This window comes from Culex pipiens, chromosome 2, assembly GCF_016801865.2.
Source record: "Culex pipiens pallens isolate TS chromosome 2, TS_CPP_V2, whole genome shotgun sequence".
Lineage (NCBI taxonomy): Eukaryota > Metazoa > Arthropoda > Insecta > Diptera > Culicidae > Culex > Culex pipiens.
In genome coordinates this window covers 142,994,824-143,014,154 of record NC_068938.1, presented here as the reverse complement: position 1 = coordinate 143,014,154, position 19,331 = coordinate 142,994,824, and the positions used below count along the sequence as shown (strand labels likewise).

Genomic DNA, 19,331 nt, shown 5'->3' with positions numbered 1-19,331 from the left:
TTCACGGTTTCAACAGTTTCACTATATCATAAACATCAACTTTAATCTTCACACTAGGTTGCATTTCGTTGTTCGCGGTTCTTTTCTTCGCCAGTTTTTGGCGCCCGCGGCCAACTAAAGTCATAATAAAAATCACTCCCGCGCTCGAGTGAACGCAATTCGGGTGAAACATCTCGCTCGGAAAGATAGTACCTTATACTACTACACGGTACGAGCGAGCGCGCCTCTCCGCTGGAGTGGATAAATTGATTAACACTACTGTGTGTACTCCACAGCACACTATATTGTAGTACGATTTGAGCCGCCTCCGCCTCGCGATAAAAATGGAATGAATTTTAAATGCCGCAAACAATCCGCGAGCGGATCGCGTGCCGGCCATCACCGTCATCTTGCTCTTCTTTTTTCACGATATCACGGATCGCGTTAAACAAGTTGTACTCGCTCTCTGTGTACATCAACTTGTGTATTTCTGAGGCCCACGCGTGCAATTTTTATGTTAGAGCTCTGCTCAGATTGCGCAAATGATCCGTTGAGGAACTTGCCGACTTGTACTTTGTGATTAATAGATTAACAACTCTCACTTTTGGCGTATAGTCTTCAATCTACTTTATTCTTAGAAGTACTTGGGGGTCGTTTCTCTCCTTTGTAAAAGTTCCTCTTCCTCAAACTATAAATTATCGTCGGGCGTGACGCTCTTCAGAGGTCGATGTTCTTCCGTGATAAAGGGTTGACATTGTTCCGTAATGTTATCGTTCTCGTTTAGCAGCCTCTAAAGCTGCATCCCTTCACAGCTTGTAGTACGCTCTTGATACGAGCACAAGTAGTATAGTGGGTACTTCACACACACACGCTTTCCAGGTCACTCAGTCTTGCACATTGTTAGTGCGAATGAGCTCTACTATTTCACGAGATTAGGCTTGATTGCGGTCACTTAAAACAGTAAACCGGCTTGTTCTTTGTGTGCGTGCTCATTTGCATACAGCTTGTACGACTCAAATTGACCGCGCCAAAGGCGGCGTGCTGAACCCTTCTGCAACTAAATCTACGAAACAAATCATAATCCTAGCTGATTCCTAGCGACTGACACGTCTATCTCCTTGGCCTTTAAACGTCATCAGGCATCACTCAGCCTGGGGCAACCTTCCACATTACTAATCTGGTTTTACGGTCCGGCCATAATCTCAAGCCTCGGTCCAGCGCCTTCGATCTCTTTGTTTGACTGACCACCCCAAATGGAAGAAACTGGTCGTGGTCCACAAATCGAGCAGCACCCCGAAACAGCACACGACCTTGGGTGCGTCGTCGTCGCCGGCGCCCATCAAGATCATACGTCGTGACTCTGTCGCCGCTTGAAGAGGTCCAGCTCAAAAACAATTCCAAGCATTACCTGAAGATGACGCAAAGCAAACCTGCGCGATGCAATTAATCTACCGCGGCGTTGCGCCGGCCAGTTTGTGGAACAAAAAATGACTCAACCGGGGTGAGATATACCTGGAATGCAAACGGTTTCAGTCAGTCAGTAAGTCAGTGGTAACACGCAATCCCCCCGGCCGATAACGAAAGTAAACGTGTGATTAATTCGCGTACGTGATGCTTGCGGAAAGTGATCTATTCATGTCGGGGTACATGCAGTAGTACACAGCTGAGAGTGAGCGAAAGTTACGATGTTTTTCGTGCTTGTTGAACAGCGAAACGCGAACATGCGATCCCCTTGTGCTCGGGATGATGATATCCGAGAGATCATCTCGCGGGTATACGAGCTGTGAAGAGCAAATTCCGGTTCTGCAAGCGTCTCTACGTGAGGAATTAAGGGATCATGTTGGGGTTTACGAGCGTATTGTTGTGCTGGACTATGCAAGTAATTTAGAATAGGTTGCAACAACTCTTCCGAAGAGACCAAAGCTCCAAACTGTTCAATTTTTCGTAAAATCCATTTCCACTAAATTTTGCGATCTGGACCAATGCTGAAAACAGATTTTCGAAATTCACTTTCAACAACAAAAGCTCAGTGTAAAACTAGTTTCGAACTTAATTAATGTGTAATTAACTAAGAAATTTGCTCAATCCCGAGAAAAACACCTCGATTGCCTCAAAGGTGGAGAATAATCAACATACCAAACAAAAAGAGCAAAGAAAGAAAAAAAAAACAGTTCGCAAATCGTTTCATTAGGCGCAATTATGTACAGCAAACCGCACATATGGGCAATCCCCGGTGATTCTCCGCTGCGCTCGCATCTGCAAACAATCCAAACCTTGCGCATAACTGAGCGCTGAACACTCACTCAAGATTCCCAGCAGTTCTTTTTTCTGCTTCTCCCCCTCTGCGCACATTGATCAAATTTTCCAACCTGCTCTCGTTCGTCCGGCCGTCAATGCCGCAAGGAATCACAAGTGAAAAATTCCTGCAACTTCCTTCCACGTCTGCTTCCCCTACTCAGTCTGAAGGGAACGACTCAATTATCGAATAGTTTCACTTGAAGCAGCATAATTTAATTGATATTGGGGCGAAACCCCTTTCCTTCACAAGTTCCAGTTCCTCCTTATGCGGTGACTCAACGGAATCGCCGTCGTCTGTAATTTGAAATTGAATTGCAGCCAAACACTAATTTCCATCCTTGGCCTCCCCACTTTGCGAGACGTTGTCCGCCGCCGGAGGAGTCCCGAACCAGGAGATGAGATGCAAATCATCGATTTGCATCCGCAACAAGCGCGCGCAGCAGGAGTAGGAGAAAATAACCCTTCAAGGACTTTTCCTTATAAAAGTTGCACCAAGAGTGCAAGATACCGATCCCGTACGTAACAAGGGAGGACGAACGAGTTTGTTGCAAGCTAATCTTGCGGTGTATGGAGCGCGGAACGGGACCCAATTCGGGAAGTGCGGACTGGACAATGGGCAGGGTGGCGACTTGATTTCTAGATTTTTCTTTGAACCTAGGGAATCCCATGGCTTATAGCTTATGTGACCTTTTGAAAATAAAACTTGAAGATTTTATCGAATTTGAACATCTTAATACCATTATAGCGTCGCTTTTTTTGTAAAATTGGGTTGATTAACTAGATTAATTAGGGATTAGGAAGTCGGGAATTATTGTTGCTCTACTTTTTTAAAAGCATAAGGGAAATTCTCCCCTGTATCCTCAAGTATTTTTTGCTTGGAGTTGGAACTGCTTTGCATTGTATTTCGAATTCTTCGTGTGTTCTCATTTCTAATAGGGAGATGGCGATGTCATGTTTAGACCACGTTTTCTACTTTTCCTCGAACAAAACCGAATACTTTATCGACATCATTTTGCGGGGCGAGATTGGACGCCGTCTATTTTTGGACGATGAATTTTTCCACATTTGCACGTAAGAAAAAAAAACAAACAGCAACACCGAATAACGCTATCTCCCTATGGGAAAGCTTTAGATTTTTTCATCTCTTGTTCAATTACAAATGCGCCTACGACTTATACAAATGTTGTATTGTTCTGAATATTCAACTTGCATTCAACTTTAATTCTCGTCCGATTCTCGGATTCAATTATAACAGCTTCTGAAGCTCACAAGCCTGGTGAAGGTGTGGAAAGCATTTTGCCTACCAATCTAAAAGAGTGAGGATCGAATCTCGCCGTGAACTCAATGAGTCCAGAACATTCTTGTTGGGATCGGAGTATCTTTGTAAGGATTTTTTTTCAGCAAACTTTAAATAATACAAAATTTCTAAATAGCTCACACATTCTTAAAATACGCTTGATCTCTTAGAAAAAAATTATATATTTTTTTAAATATTGCTATTTTCAATATTAGTTGGGGGGGGGGGGGGGGATCGAAGGCGTTACGTTACGATCCATACATTTTTTTTAATTAGTATGGAAATTTTGTTACGAGGGGGAGGGGTCCAAAAATCCAAATTTTGGCTTTGCGTTGTCAAAGAACGCTCCCTAAACCGTAACGCAGCATCTAAAAGTCGGATCAACATTCTTTAAAAAGCTAACTTGACCCTCCTATCTGGTTGATGCCTTCTTCACTATTTACCTTCAATGGCTAATATAAAGGGTTTGGGCACAATTTTCATCTTTTTTTTTTTAGATTCGGAATTTAAAAGTTCACGAATATCACCTAAATGGTTATAACTTGAAACAGGGTTGCCAGATCTTCAATGTTTTGGACTGGTTGGAAAGGTCTTTTGATTACTTAACTTAATTTGGGTAGGATGATGGATCCGTTCATAGTTTACATACATTTAAGTGAGATCCGGCTTCAAAATAGTTCATAAATATCACTTAAGTGGTCATAACTTGAGACAGGATTGCCAGATCTTCAATGTTTGGACGTGTTGGAAAGGTCTATCGATTACCTAACCAACGATGGGTCGGATTAAGGATCCGGACGAAGATAACATGCATATAAGTGAGCTCGAATAGATATAAAAAATACATTTTTATACACAGACATTTGTTCAGTTTTCGAATCTGAGTCGATATGTATACTTGAAGGTGGGTCTTCGCAATTCGCAATTTTCAGTGTAAGAACGGGCCTTGACCGATCTTATGCACCAGGTTCCCGACGAACACGCACTGCCCTTACAGCTACATCTCACCCTTGCTCTGAGTCAGGACACTTGCAAGGAACCAGAGCTATACTGTCGTGATCAAGAATGATCTAACAGGACTACGGAAGTAGTCAGTGACGCTCCTTCCAGGATGTTCCTCGCCTGAGCGTCAACTGAAGAGGTATCATCAGTATCATTCACCCTTGGCCTGCTGTATACTTGAAGGTGGGTCTTCGAACTTTTAATAAGACCTCAGTGAGGAAGGCAAAAAAGATAAAAAATAGAGAGAATTTTCTGTTTGAATTAAACAACAAAGGATTTTTTTGTTTAATGAAAGACATTTTTGAAGAGTAAGGAGCGGTCGTGGCTTAATGGTTACGATGTTCGCTTTATAAGCGAATGGTTCTGGGTTCGATACCCATCTGCTCCCAACGAGAAAGTTCTGAACTCATTGAATTTGGAATCAATGGAAAATCATGAAAAAGCTCACGGCGGGGTTCGATCCCCTGTCCTTAGGATTGGCAAGCAAAAATGCTTTCCACTTAACCGTGGAGCATTGGTAGCTTGAGGAGGAATTAGACTGGTATAGTTGAATCCAAGAATCGGACAAAGAATCAAATTGAATGCAAGTTGAACATCAGAACTCAAAACAAGATTGCATGCAAGATTGCAAGCGCAGTTGAAATTGAATCTAAAAGATACCTCGCTATGAATAGCCTGGGCGACTGATAGAATTCATCCAATAAGAGATGAGAAGAATTGAAAGCTTTCCCATTAGAAATGAGAACACACGAAGAATTCGAACAACAATGCAAACGGTCGTTACCACTCGCCTAGGGTGGCTCCTCAGACCATTCACCTTCCCAAAAACCGTCCAACTCCAAGTGAAACTTACTTGAGGATACCGTGGAGATTTTCCCTTAATACTCTGAAAAAAGTGGAGCATCAACACTTCCCGTCTTCCAAATCCCCTATCCTTGTCCCTGGTGCGCGGTGGAGATGGGAGCGGCCGGCAATGGACGGCTGCCATGGTGGTGAGAATCTGGTTCAGGTGGAATTGGTTCTATTCCCAATTATCGATTCCTAGGCAACTTGGGCTTAGACAATCATCACATCACATGGCGAAAATCCAGTCTGCAATCCGCTAAAATCACCGTCTCCTAGCGAAGCGAAGCGAAGCGAAAGACATTTTTGAAGAGTGTTTCTATGTTTAAGATAGGTTTCAAAAATGTTTGCCTTCGTTTTCATTCGCTTAAAAAATGGATAATCAAATTGTTGCAAATGAGTAATTCTCTACCATAACCCGAAATAGATTTTATTTGTATTTTTTTATTTGACTCAAACTTTGTGGGTGCCTTCCCTATGACCAAAGGGGTTATTTTGTGTGATTGGTTCTCCCATACAAGTCTCCATACAATTTTTGCAGCCGTCCATACAAAAATGGTACGTAAATATACAAATAGCTGTAACTAGCTGTAACTTCTGTAACTTTTTAGTGAATTTTCTGATCATTTTGGTGTCTTCGGCAAAGTTGTAGGTATTGTTGAGGACTATTGAGAAAAAATTGGTACACGGAAAAAATGCCGATTTTTTTATTAACTTTTTTTTTACAAAAACTCAATTTCCCAAAATACGTATTTTTTGATTTTCGAGATTTTCTTGGTATATTTTAGGGGACAAAAACCCTCAACTTTTGAACCATAGAGAAGTATGGTCAAAAAAATCTGTATCCGAGTTGAAAAAATAAGGGTCATTTCGCCTCAACTGTACACAAAAAAGTAGAAATTCGAAATCGACTTTTTTCTGATCAAGCTCAAATTTTGTGGAGCTTTTGATACCATCAACACATGTAAGAATCCCGATTTTGAACCAAATTGGACCACCCCTTCTTTTTTGGCACCACCCCAAAGTTTTGCAGTTTTCGTTATTTTATCAAAAAACCTCTTTTTTCAAATGGCCATATCTCTGAAAAAAAAACAATTATAGAGCAAAACTCGACAGCTATTTTTAAAGTTAATTGGACGCTGAATCGAATGGCGCACGGTGGGTAAGAAGGGGATTATTATGCAACTTGCATGCACCTCGGAAATTCCTCCGGGAGGTTGTTAGGGGGACTATTCTGAGTCAGAAAAATCGATTCCCAAAATATTCTGTCGGTGAAAACTGATTTTATCTCGATTTGAAGTTAAAGAACATAATAAATCACCTAAAACCTCAAAACTACGTCGAAAATCTCGGTCTAACTCTGGACAAAGAAGTTAATTTTCATCAAGATATCAATTCTTAGTTCCCAAAATATAATCCTGACATAGTACACCTTAAATCGGTCCATTACTTGAGTCCCAGCGTCTTCAGGAGGTGTAAAAAAGTGTTATTTGAAAAAAAATATTTTCAATTTGCTCTGGTAAATCAACTGTCATGTCTGAATTCAAATCTAATGTTGTAGCATTGTTGCAAACAAAATGAAGAACAATTTTGCAGAAAAAAGTATGACATTTTATCCAATTTCAGTAAAGTTATGTCTATTTTAGTGGGAAAATTGTTGCCAAGTTTCAAAATTCTTCGATATTTAACTCATTCCTGTTGTAAACAGCTACTACGATCATACTCAGTAGGATGTAACAAAAATTTCTTTTTGGCTTGCATTCAGGGGCTGGTTCCGGTGAGCGTACTGAGCTCAAATCCCAAATATGAGCTTGATTGAACTTAATAGGAGCTGTCGCTTTGCATTTGAATTTTAAATAGGATTCAACTCGTAAAAAACATGTTTTTCAAAAATGTAGATTCTTTTGGGCACTTTGGCCACAGAAGCGTGTATTTTCAACATCATTGGCGTGTAGGCCAGATCCTTTCGCATGTTTTGGTACATATAACATTGAATTGACGCACTCTGGAGCTCAGGCCTTCAAAGTTTTGAAATTTTTCGAAAAAAACGGATCAGCAGAAAAGATAGGCGACGCGCCATTTCATTTTGCTCAAAACTTCAATGTTATATATACCAAAACTTGCCTACATGCCAATGATGTTGAAAATACACGCTTCTGTGGCCAAAGTGACCAAAAGAATCTACATTTTTGAAAAACATGTTTTTTACGAGTTGAATCCTATTTAAAATTCAAATGCAAAGCGACAGCTCCTATTAAGTTCAATCAAGCTCATATTTGGGATTTGAGCTCAGTACGCTCACCGGAACCAGCCCCTGAATGCACGCCAAAAAGAAATTTTTGTTACATCCTACTGAGTATGATCGTAGTAGCTGTTTACAACAGGAATGAGTTAAATATCGAAGAATTTTGAAACTTGGCAACAATTTTCCCACTAAAATAGACATAACTTTACTGAAATTGGATAAAATGTTATACTTTTTTCTGCAAAATTGTTCTTCATTTTGTTTGCAACAATGCTACAACATTAGATTTGAATTCAGACATGACAGTTGATTTACCAGAGCAAATTGAAAATATGTTTTTTCAAATAACACTTTTTTACACCTCCTGAAGACGCTGGGACTCAAGTAATGGACCGATTTAAGGTGTACTATGTCAGGATTATATTTTGGGAACTAAGAATTGATATCTTGATGAAAATTAACTTCTTTGTGCAGAGTTAGACCGAGATTTTCGACGTATTTTTGAGGTTTTAGGTGATATATTATGTTCTTTAACTTCAAATCGAGATAAAATCAGTTTTCACCGACAGAATATTTTGGGAATCGATTTTTCTGACTCAGAATAGTCCCCCTAACAACCTCCCGGAGGAATTTCCGAGGTGCATGCAAGTTGCATAATAATCCCCTTCTTACCCACCGTGTGGCGTCAACAGATTTTCGATTGAAATCAAAGTTTGGTGCATTTTGCGCAATTGAAAACTTTACACGTAATTTTCTCAATATACATGCGCTTAAATTTTGAATTAAACTTCACCATCGTTCCCCAGACGATTTTACATAAGAATCCATTTTTTGAATGTTGGGCAAATTGAAATCTCTTGAGATAACGAATTTTTAAGCTTGCAGATGTAGAATTTACCTATCACGCGATGCATCAAAAATCGAAAGTGAATACAATAAAAATGACCTATTTTTTATGTAAAATTGAATTTGCAATCAAAAAGTACTTTAGAGATTTTTTGTTAAAGGGCTCCGTTTTCAAGATATAGCCACCGAAAGTTTGATTTTAGCGAAATATTTGCAGTTTTTCGAATTTAAAAATGTAACCATGGGTGACGATTTCTAAAATCTAAAAATATTTTTTTTAGCTAAATTTGTACTTTAAATTGAAGTTTCTCTAAAATTAACAATTCCAATTTAATCAAAATCGACGATATCTCGGCAACTTTCGATTTGGAATGTCAAAAACAAAACCTTATGGAAATATGATGTAAATTTTGGATTTTTTGATTTTTCGTGTGTGAATTTAAATGTAAAAATTAGTGAGTGAATTTGTGGAAAATTTAACGACTCTGTGGAATTTAGTGTGTGAAAATGTTGTAATTTGTAAGTATTTTAGGGATTTGTAAAATATGTGTTATTTAGTGGAAATTTCTGGAGATTTGGAGATTTGTAATTTATAAGTGCTTGTGGGATTTGTGGGAAACTTTTGGTATATGTGTAAATTTGAGGGAACTTTAGGAAATAAGTGTAATTTTTTAGAAACTTGTGGGAAAATGTGTGTGAATTAGTGGGAATCTGATGGAATTTGAAGGTAAATTTGATGGAATTGTAAGTACTTGGCAAAATTGGTGAGTATTTGGAGGGGTTTTTGTGGGATTTTTTGAGAACTTGTGGAAATTTGTGTGTGAAACAGAGGAAATTTGTATGAATTTGTTATGATTTGTTTTGTAAGTATCTGCAGGTAATTGTGGATTTTTTTGTGGATTTGATGGAACTTGTTCAAATTTCAAATACATTCTAGATTTGCCAGGGGATCATTCACAGATACTGTGTGATAGAACCACGTTCAAAAAGGTCAGCCAGAAACAAATCATTTTGCCCCAGAAATGCACAGTTCAACTGGGTTGGCACCCTGAACAACAAGCAATCTTGGTCCACCCTGAACTCCATCCAGAAGAATCGGCGCGCTACTGTGGAGACTGCATTATCAGCACAGATTCATCATTTTTGCATCAACGAGACGAGACGAAACGAGATCCAAAGTGCATCATTATCATCATCAGCAGCGCGGCGGCTTGCCGTCATCACGATAGCACGATAATGATGGCGGGAAAGTTTATTTTTTGCCGCTACTTATTTTGAATCAGCGGCGGCTCAAAGTATTGCAAGAGACCTCGCCGATTAAATCGCTTCTTGTTACAGAGTTTGCGGTGAGTTTTACAAGCTGGCAACAGCGACGACGCCCCACGACACACATAATTGCTATCTTTTATCGGGCAAAGACGTTTGACGAAGGTTTGCTCTGTTTGTGGGGGTTGCAGAATCTCGATTCAATGGGGTAGTTAAGTCAAAACTTGAGAACTTATTTTACTACAGATTAAAACGAAAGTCCAACGGACCTTAAGAACCCCATTGGCTCCCCAAGTGTTTCGCAATCATGTGGTACTGCCGGTAAGGGGAAAACAATTTGACGCATAAACACACTTACCTGTTAGTACGATGATGTGTTTGCTGTTGTTGTTGCTGTTGCTGCTGCTGCTGTTGTTGTTGACTCAAATTAGGAACGGGTCCAGCACCGGGCGGCAGTCCCGATGTCGGCGTTTGGGGAGATAAAATACCGGGAACGCCTCCACCCCCACCACCACCTCCGCCGGGCATCCCGGGTGGACCGGGCGTCGGTTGCACCGGTTGGCCGGTGAGTTGCTGCTGCTGCTGCATGATGGTCGCCTCCTCGCGGGTCATTGTGCGATAGCCCATGTCCTCGTCGTAGGCCATTTGATTTTGATTCGGGTTCGTCTGCATCGACGGCGGCGGAACGCGACCACTTAGCACCTGAATAAGGAGAGGGGGAGGGTGAAAAACAGTTTTAAAGCCGTAACTTCGAAAGCGAAAGGGGAGCTATTCTCTAAGATTTCGCTGAATGACCATTTTAATCTTGGTTCCAACTCGATTTAGCCTAAAATGCAAATTTTAAATTTTTGCAGATATTGCTGCTAACATCAAACATTTCGTTAATTGCGTTTTTCCAGAGAATTACTTATGGGTGGCAAAAAATCGATACTCGCAAAGTCATTAACAGAGGGAAACTGCTTTCCCTCGTCCCGATGACTCACCTCGAGCGCGTGCATCATGGCCCGGGCGAACGCTTCCGCGTCCTGTTGGCTGGAGAAGTTCAGGCCGTACACGAACTTGGAGTCCCGCCACTGGTGGAACGTCGCCGTGGCCTGGTTGTACTTGAGCCCCTTGATGATCGAGCAGTTGATGACGACCTCGTGGTCCTGCAGCTTGCGGCCGACCACTCGGAATGTGTTGTTCTGCTGGTGGTGGAAGATCTGCACCTTGCTGAGGCCGGACGAGCTGCCCGACGGGATCCACTTCTTCTGGCCATCGTCGTACACCATCACCGATGCCCGGGCACCGATTATGCTTTGCTCGCTGCGTGTGAAAAATAAAATAAGAAGAAGAAAACATTCATTAGAACACAAGCCTTGCACAACACAAAACAGATGATTTAGAATCGTAGAGAAACATTTCTCACAGTGTGTCGGATAAATGGGTCAGGCCCCAGCAGACATGGAACGAAAGCAAGAGTGCATATGGGAAAAGCAAAAGGGTGTAGAGGCAGAAATTCGATTTCAATTGCCTGCTCGCCAATGTTTGTTTGGTTTTGTGCCGTGTCTAAAACTTGCGAAACATCGATTGGTTTAAATTTGGGGTGAGGTGTTGGATTCACGTGTGCTGGGCCTTTAGCGAACGAATTGCAGGATGACCAATTCATTTCCAGTGTTTTTTTTTTCATTATAACAAAAAAGGCATTTTAAAAATGTACGGTAAACAGAAATTACTTTGTTAAGATTTTGATTTATTTTTTCAAATATTATTGAAACCGTAAGACTTGTTCAAGATTTATATTTTCAAATCATGTACTGGGGAAGGCTCACATATCCATGTACGATTTTTCATATAAGTTTTTTTCGCAATTCGCAATTTTCAGTGTAAGAACGGGCCTTGACCGATCTTATGCACTAGGTTCCCGACGAACACGCACTGCCCTTACACCTACATGCTCTGCTCTGAGTCAGTACGAGCAACACGCTAGAACACGCTTTGAGTGTTGGTGCCAGGCATGCACACCTTCTTTTCCGGTTACGCATTTTAACTCGGCCGGGGTGGTAGGGGAAAGTGGGGCAAGTGTAACAAGCTAAGGAAATGCTCGTTATAACACATTAAAAACGTTAAAAAATTTGTCGGATTTATTGGAATCATCTTATTCCAGGTCTTGACTGAGACTTTGATAGAACAAGTTTAAAAAAAAATCTGTTTTTTAATGTAAAAAATTGATTTTAATTTTTTTGATTTTTCGTACGTTCTACTCAACTAGTGGGGCAAGACGAACAACCCGTTGGGGCAAGAGGAACAATGCATGAAAAAACATGCTAATTTACTAACAATTGAACTATTATCACTTAGATACATCAGATTAGGATGTATTTGAAATACTTCTTTCATTTTTAGATTAAAAAATAATATTTTACTAAAAATTTGACCGTTTTTACGAAAAAAAAAATTACTTAGATGATAAATAGTAAATTTTCATGATATTATTATATCGTGTATGGACAATTTTTTAAACAATTGATTATCAGTTTTTAAGAACTTTTATGTATTTTTTTCACAATAAAATATGTTGCTGCAGCAATTCGTATTTTTTCCATACTAAAAATCCATATGGTACACTTGCCCCACCTAAACAAGATTTTTTAAAAGCTCTCTACAAAAATAACCAAAACATAAATCATACTTTATAATACGTGCAAGTCATTGGTGGGGACACTACTTATCTAGGAAAAATAGAATTTTGATAAAATGAGCCTTAAAACGAACCCTAAGCCTTATTTTGTACTTTCCAAATATTATAAGGAAACAAAGGTTTTGAAAAAAACTTCATTCAATATTATGCCCCGTGGCGTTTACGTCGTTTTGGTGGTTATGTGGTAGTAGAATCAGCTAATTGCATTGCTAGCAGGGTAATTCTCCGCCAACTCACACAGCAGTTGCCCCGACCCCTCTTCGATTTGCGTGAAACTTTGTCCTAAGGGGTAACTTTTGTCCCTGATCACGAATCCGAGGTCCGTTTTTTGATATCTCGTGACGGAGGGGCGGTACGACCCCTTCCATTTTTGAACATGCGAAAAAAGAGGTGTTTTTCAATAATTTGCAGCCTGAAACGGTGATGAGATAGAAATTTGGTGTCAAAGGGACTTTTATGTAAAATTAGACGCCCGATTTGATGGCGTACTCAGAATTCCGAAAAAACGTATTTTTCATCGAAAAAAACACTAAAAAAGTTTTAAAAATTGTCCCATTTTCCGTTACTCGACTGTAAAAAATTTTGGAACATGTCATTTTATGGGAAATTTAATGTACTTTTCGAATCTACATTGACCCAGAAGGGTCATTTTTTCATTTAGAACAAAATTTTTCATTTTAAAATTTCGTGTTTTTTCTAACTTTGCAGGGTTATTTTTTAGAGTGTAACAATGTTCTACAAAGTTGTAGAGCAGACAATTACAAAAATTTTGATATATAGACATAAGGGGGTTGCTTATAAACATCACGAGTTATCGCGATTTTACGAATAAAAGTTTTGAAAAAGTTACTTTTTGCGTTTCTCTTTGTTTCGTCGTCCGTGTCTGTCGCGGGTGACCATGAACGGCCATGATCGATGACGACTAACTTTTTCAAAACTTTTTTTCGTAAGCAAACCCCTTATGTCTATATATCAAAATTTTTGTAATTGTCTGCTCTACAACTTTGTAGAACATTGTTACACTCTAAAAAATAACCCTGCAAAGTTAGAAAAAACACGAAATTTTAAAATGAAAAATTTTGTTCTAAATGAAAAAATTACCCTTCTGGGTCAATGTAGATTCGAAAAGTACATTAAATTTCCCATTAAATGACATGTTCCAAAATTTTTTACAGTCGAGTAACGGAAAATGGGAGAATTTTTAAAACTTTTTTAGTGTTTTTTTCGATGAAAAATACGTTTTTTCGGAATTCTGAGTACGCCATCAAATCGGGCGTCTAATTTTACATAAAAGTCCCTTTGACACCAAATTTCTATCTCATCACCGTTTCAGGCTGCAAATTATTGAAAAACACCTCTTTTTTCGCATGTTCAAAAATGGAAGGGGTCGTACCGCCCCTCCGTCACGATATATCAAAAAACGGACCTCGGATTCGTGATCAGGGACAAAAGTTACCCCTTAGGACAAAGTTTCACGCAAATCGAAGAGGGGTCGGGGCAACTTTTCCCGATTTCGTGTGAGTTGGTAGAGAATTACCCAGCAACAATTCCTCATACTGGAAATAATCAAAATTGTAAACATAACGGCCTTACTAGCGATTGTTCCTCTTGCCCCATATGATCGTCTTGCCCCACCTTCCCCTACATTGCGTAGGGTTTGATGTAAGTATAAGCGCCTAAACATTTATAGTGTGCATATCAACTTTCATTAAAGCATAAACTGTTTTATTTTTAGTTTGAATTCAAAAACTAGTTGTTATTTTACTGTGTATTGTTTTCTCCTGAAACCTTTCCTAGTGTTGAGTCGTGTTTATATGTTGCTATTTCTTTTGTCACGGTGTTTTGTTACAATTTTTGGTCCTAAGCATGTTATAAAAGTTTACCAAAAGTACAATAGTAATATTTGTGTTAATCCTTTAACCATTCCACAAATTGAGTAAGGGCTCAAACCTCACTTGTTTGAAAAAATGGTGAAGATTGAAAACAATAGACAGTAAAAGAGAATATAGTTTATAAAAATCAAGAATCAATAGTAAGAGAATGATGAGCGTATTTTATAGAATAAAAATTAGAAGCTGGATGTATTAGATGTAAAATAAGACAATAGTTATTAAATAGAGATACATAACAAGCTTAGATTTTATAGTAATGATAATTTCTAGGACAGATAAAGAATTATTCGTTTTCGTTTTCGTTTTCGTTTTACGGAGAAAGGTGGGGGACGCGGCCTCAAGTCAGTCCAAGTCCGGTTTCTTGAGGAAAAAAGGGTAGTGGCCGAACTAGTATTGCATACAAAATGAACACCACCGGAAGATATAGGGGATCAGGAGGGGGAAGGTGAAAGAAAATTAGTGTAGGTGTGAGTAGTAAGAACTTGGATGACTTGAGCAGTTACGGTAATCTAACTTTAAAACTGAATAAAGGAAATATGAAATTATGATTCAATCAAAAACTAATTTGAGATTTATACAAAGGGAACCTATAATGTATTTCAAATCTAAAGGAAATCAAATAAATTTACTGGAAAATAAAAGATGAAAATTAACTTGTCAAGGGAACATAAATCTTGAGGCCTTTATTCTGGCCCCCGTTCTGTCGCGTCCGTCAGTAGTCTTGTCGTACATAACAACTATAAGCAGATCTGCCAATGAAATAGTACACTTTGACCAATTTAACTAAACATTTATGCCCAATTATTCATTTCAGGAAAGCTAACTAACTTGAATCAACAACCTCAACTAAACTGTCCGAAAGTAACTTGAATCTCAAATCCCCGAAATTTTAATTACAAAGCCAAACATTCTTATACCTAGTTTTTAAACCTGTCTTGCCGCCTCAAAACCAATAACCATAAACTAACTGTTCATATTTTACAAGTTGAACACTCGTCGTTAAGACGACTATTTCGTGCCTCCCATTTTATTAGGACACACAAGCTTTGCAAACAGGAGCGTAACCCTATCATACCTTATGTAAACTGTCATTTGAGTGAAGGAGACACACTCCTGTTTACCAATCCCATGTTGTCCCTTTGAAATGTTAGGCTCCATTTGATCGTCAAACCTCCAGTAGATCCTCGATTCGCAACAATGGTCGATACAACCATAATCCGAAAACCGTTAGTTCAACAGATTAACGAATTTTGTCCGATATCATTTCATTATTGATTGATCGAGACTCTATGGATTTTTTGACAACTCAAAATTGGTAGTGTACCACTTCAATTGAAATCAGTGATTTTGATAGCATTACTAAACTGGCTGACACATAACTGTAGTCTGGAATTATAAAACAACCTAAAAAAAGTTACAAAAACAACTAACTATTCCTCCCCATTATCAAACAGATTTAAACCTGTTCCTAACAGATTTTACGAACAAGAATATTGAGATTCAAATAAAAAATTTCAATATCTTGCAATTTTACATATTATAAAAGCTGTGATTTCTATCAACACAAGTATATAAATATAAAATAAATGTGTGATATATATCAACATCGGAACCATCTTGGATAAAAGCCCTGAAACGACGGCAACGTGTGGCTCCATCTCCAGGGTAGGACAGATAAAGAATTATTCAAATAAATAAATTCGCAATAAAATCAAAAAAGATTAGGCAAATGATAAATAGACATTAAGGAAAAGTATATTTTTAAGGAAAAAAACAAAGTTTGTTACAGCAGTATTAATTGGTAAAAAAGAGTGGAAAAGCTTTGAGAGATACGAGAATCAAAAGTTAGTAAAATTAAAATCAAATGATGGATATTAAATAGAAGAATCAGTGAAGAAGTGAGAATCAGTAAAGCAAAATAAAAATAGGAGATAGGAGTAGCTGAGAATGAAGAGAAGAGAAACCCCGTTGTACGATGTTTCAGATACATCCACAGCAGTTGACTCAACATACTGCGAATCAAAACAATACCGTCTACAATCGCAAATGAAACATTCCATCTCCCCTGGACCGGACGGAATTCCCTCGACACTGCTGAAGCGATGTTCGTCCGCGCTGGTATCACCCCTCTTGCACCTGTTCCGGCTATCCCTCGCCTCCGGAAAGTTCCCGTGTGCATGGAAGCAGGCTTTCATGTTCCCCGTGCATAAAAAAGGCGATCGAAGGAACATCGAGAACTACAGAGGTATCTCGGCCCTCTGCGCTGCCTCGAAACTGTTTGAGCTGGTGGTGATTGGTCCAATATTTGCCCATTGCCGCCAGAAATTATCCAGTGATCAGCATGGATTCTTTCCAAAACGGTCCACTGCCACGAATCTGCTGTGCTTCATCGAGTTCGTTTTCGATAGCTTCGACAATCGCTCTCAAACTGACGCCGTTTATACAGATTTGTCGGCAGCTTTCGACAAGATTAACCACAGTATCGCTATCGCCAAACTCGAGAAGCTCGGATTCTGTGGCAGCCTGTTGACATGGTTCAGGTCGTATCTGTCGGGACGCTCGCTGCGGGTGAAAATCGACGACGCACTCTCCGAAAGTTTCGACGCTACCTCTGGAATCGGTCAAGGCAGCCACCTCGGTCCGTTGGTGTTCTTGTTCTATTTCAACGACGCCAACTTCACCCTGAGAGGACCTCATCTTTCCTACGCAGACGACCTCAAACTCTCCAGCTGCGTCGTGACCTGGCCCGTGCGTTGTCAGTTTCGGACGTTCTGACCGACAGATCGATTGCCCCTGACTGCACCTGCCCGCCAGCTACGCCACACGCCAATCATGCAGATCCCTTTCCGCCGTACCAATTACAGCGCCAATGGAGCCATCGTCGGACTGAAGCGAGCCTTCAATAAAGTGTCCTCTGTTTTTGACGTCAGTTTGTCCCGCGATGTGTTAAAGTCCAAGTTTTTATCAGTGTTAAGACGAATGTTCTAGTTTTAGTCTTAGTTTTTAAGTTCATTTGGGCAATAAGTGCCTGTTGAGAAATAAACAAACAAGTTCTAAATGACTTCCCTTTCCCACATTGTCGCGCCCCTTTCTTTCAGCCGTCTCGACTCTGACCCGCGGTGGTCAAAGGTTTACGATCCGTTTCCACAGGCCACCAGCTAGGTCATCATGAAAACCAAGCCAACGTGGAGGTAAGAAAATAGGACACTCGCAAGGAACCAGAGCTATACTGTTCTGATCAAGATAATTCGGATGATCTAACAGAACTACGGATGTAGTTAGTTACGCTCCTTCCAGGATGTTCCTTACGTGGACGTCAACCGAAGAGCACGCAACAAGATCAGTGCCATTGCATGCTCTTAGGTATCAATCCTTGGCCTGCATTTTTCATATAAGTTTTTTTTTAAATAAAATAGTGCTTTAAAATGATAAGTTGAAAATTGTTGACTTTGATAGACTGCGTGTTTCTCACAAATTTCATGAGCATGAGCATGAGAGATCACCCATGGTTGCCCCTCCGTTGCTGAACAGAATCGTAATATCCTTTCAGCACTACTGATTATAGGCTTCGACGATCTAGTGGGGTTTCCCTTATTAACAGCATGTATGAATGCGCTGAAAAGATAAAACACCATGATTGCTAAAGCTAGATCAGTTGCGAATAGGTAACAGTCATTGGCCACCAACGGCGCCCGCCATGTCAGTTTGTAGATTGTTTGTAGTTTGTGATCTCGGTTTTAAGGGACGGGAATGTTAGTTAGCGCAGGTTGCTAGTTTTTTTTGAATATAAAAAGTGCTTTAAAAATGATAAGTTGAAAATTGTTGACTGTGATAGACTGCGTGTTTCTCACAAATTTCAGCCATGTCACTATGTTTATTAACTTTGATAAAATGTATATAAAATTGTGGTTAAGTGAACAAAAAGTTACAAGTTTGATCAAATTTATTTTTTCAGGTAATTTTTTTTTAGCGTGTATTAAAAAATTTCCAAATTTACTAAGAGAATTGTTTCACTGAGAATGCCTATAAATTTGAAGATATTTTTGTTTCAATAACTCTTATAACACTTGTGACTTAGAAACTAATTCTAACTGTTCTTAGTGTCCACAGAATCCGATAATGCAGTCCGTTTTCTGAAACTAATTTTAATTGAGATTTACAAGACATTTTGACGGTAATTATATACTCCTATGTAACAAATCAAAAATCAAATTATTCGCTCTACAGCATTGCCTTGGGGTTCTCGATTGCGAGATTCCTACTCGAAACTAGGTGTCCGAAGGCTTGCTTGTTGAGGAAATTGCAAACCTCTTTTTACACCTCAGCTTCCATCCACCCCGGGATTCGAACTGACGACCTTTGGATTGTTAGTCCAACTGCCTACCAGCGACTCCACCGAGGCAGGACCCAGGGAGACGACTCCTACACCTGGACTGAGCTATCGACCTAACCTTTAGGTTAGACCGGGGCCAACATTTACTTCCCCGTCCGACGGAAGGCGTGATCATACAAATCTCGTCTCATAAAATGCCACCAATGTTTTCATAATTATAGCTAAGTAACACTTGAAATTTTCAAAATTTGATGAAAACTGCTTCTTGGGGTACACTTCTCTAACAGGCTCAGTATGGTTCCTTACCATTCTGTTTGTACTTGTACATTTTGCAAAAAAATCTTCAACCTTTCAATGTCTCCCCTGATATCAATATCACCTCGGTTTACGGTAAATTTTCAAAACATTTTTTTTCAATTTCTCACAACTGTTTACTACAAAGAAAAACAAACATTTTGATACAAAATAATCTATAGGTCGTCATTTAATTTTTCGACTTCAAAGCCATAAAAGGTGATTTTCAATGAAAATACCTAGTTTTGTGAAGAAAATGTATCTTTTTTTTACATTTTGATACAAAATATATAGGTATCATTTAAATTCTCGACTTCCAAGCCAATTTATCGAAAAATAGATGAATTTCAATGAAA

General features: G+C 39.3%; 1 protein-coding gene across 6 annotated transcripts in view; it reads right to left on the bottom strand.

Annotated features, from left to right (window-relative positions):
* The window catches only part of LOC120428521 (protein enabled), a 62,453-nt gene that overhangs the window by 23,448 nt on the left and 19,674 nt on the right, over nucleotides 1-19,331 (bottom strand). For all 6 annotated transcript variants that reach the window (XM_052706978.1, XM_039593545.2, XM_039593544.2 and 3 more), the window contains 2 exons: nucleotides 10,760-11,081; nucleotides 10,135-10,478 (listed from right to left, as the gene is read on the bottom strand). In XM_052706978.1, coding sequence (XP_052562938.1) covers nucleotides 10,135-10,478; nucleotides 10,760-11,081 — 666 coding nt within the window. The remainder of the gene's footprint in view (nucleotides 1-10,134; nucleotides 10,479-10,759; nucleotides 11,082-19,331) is intronic.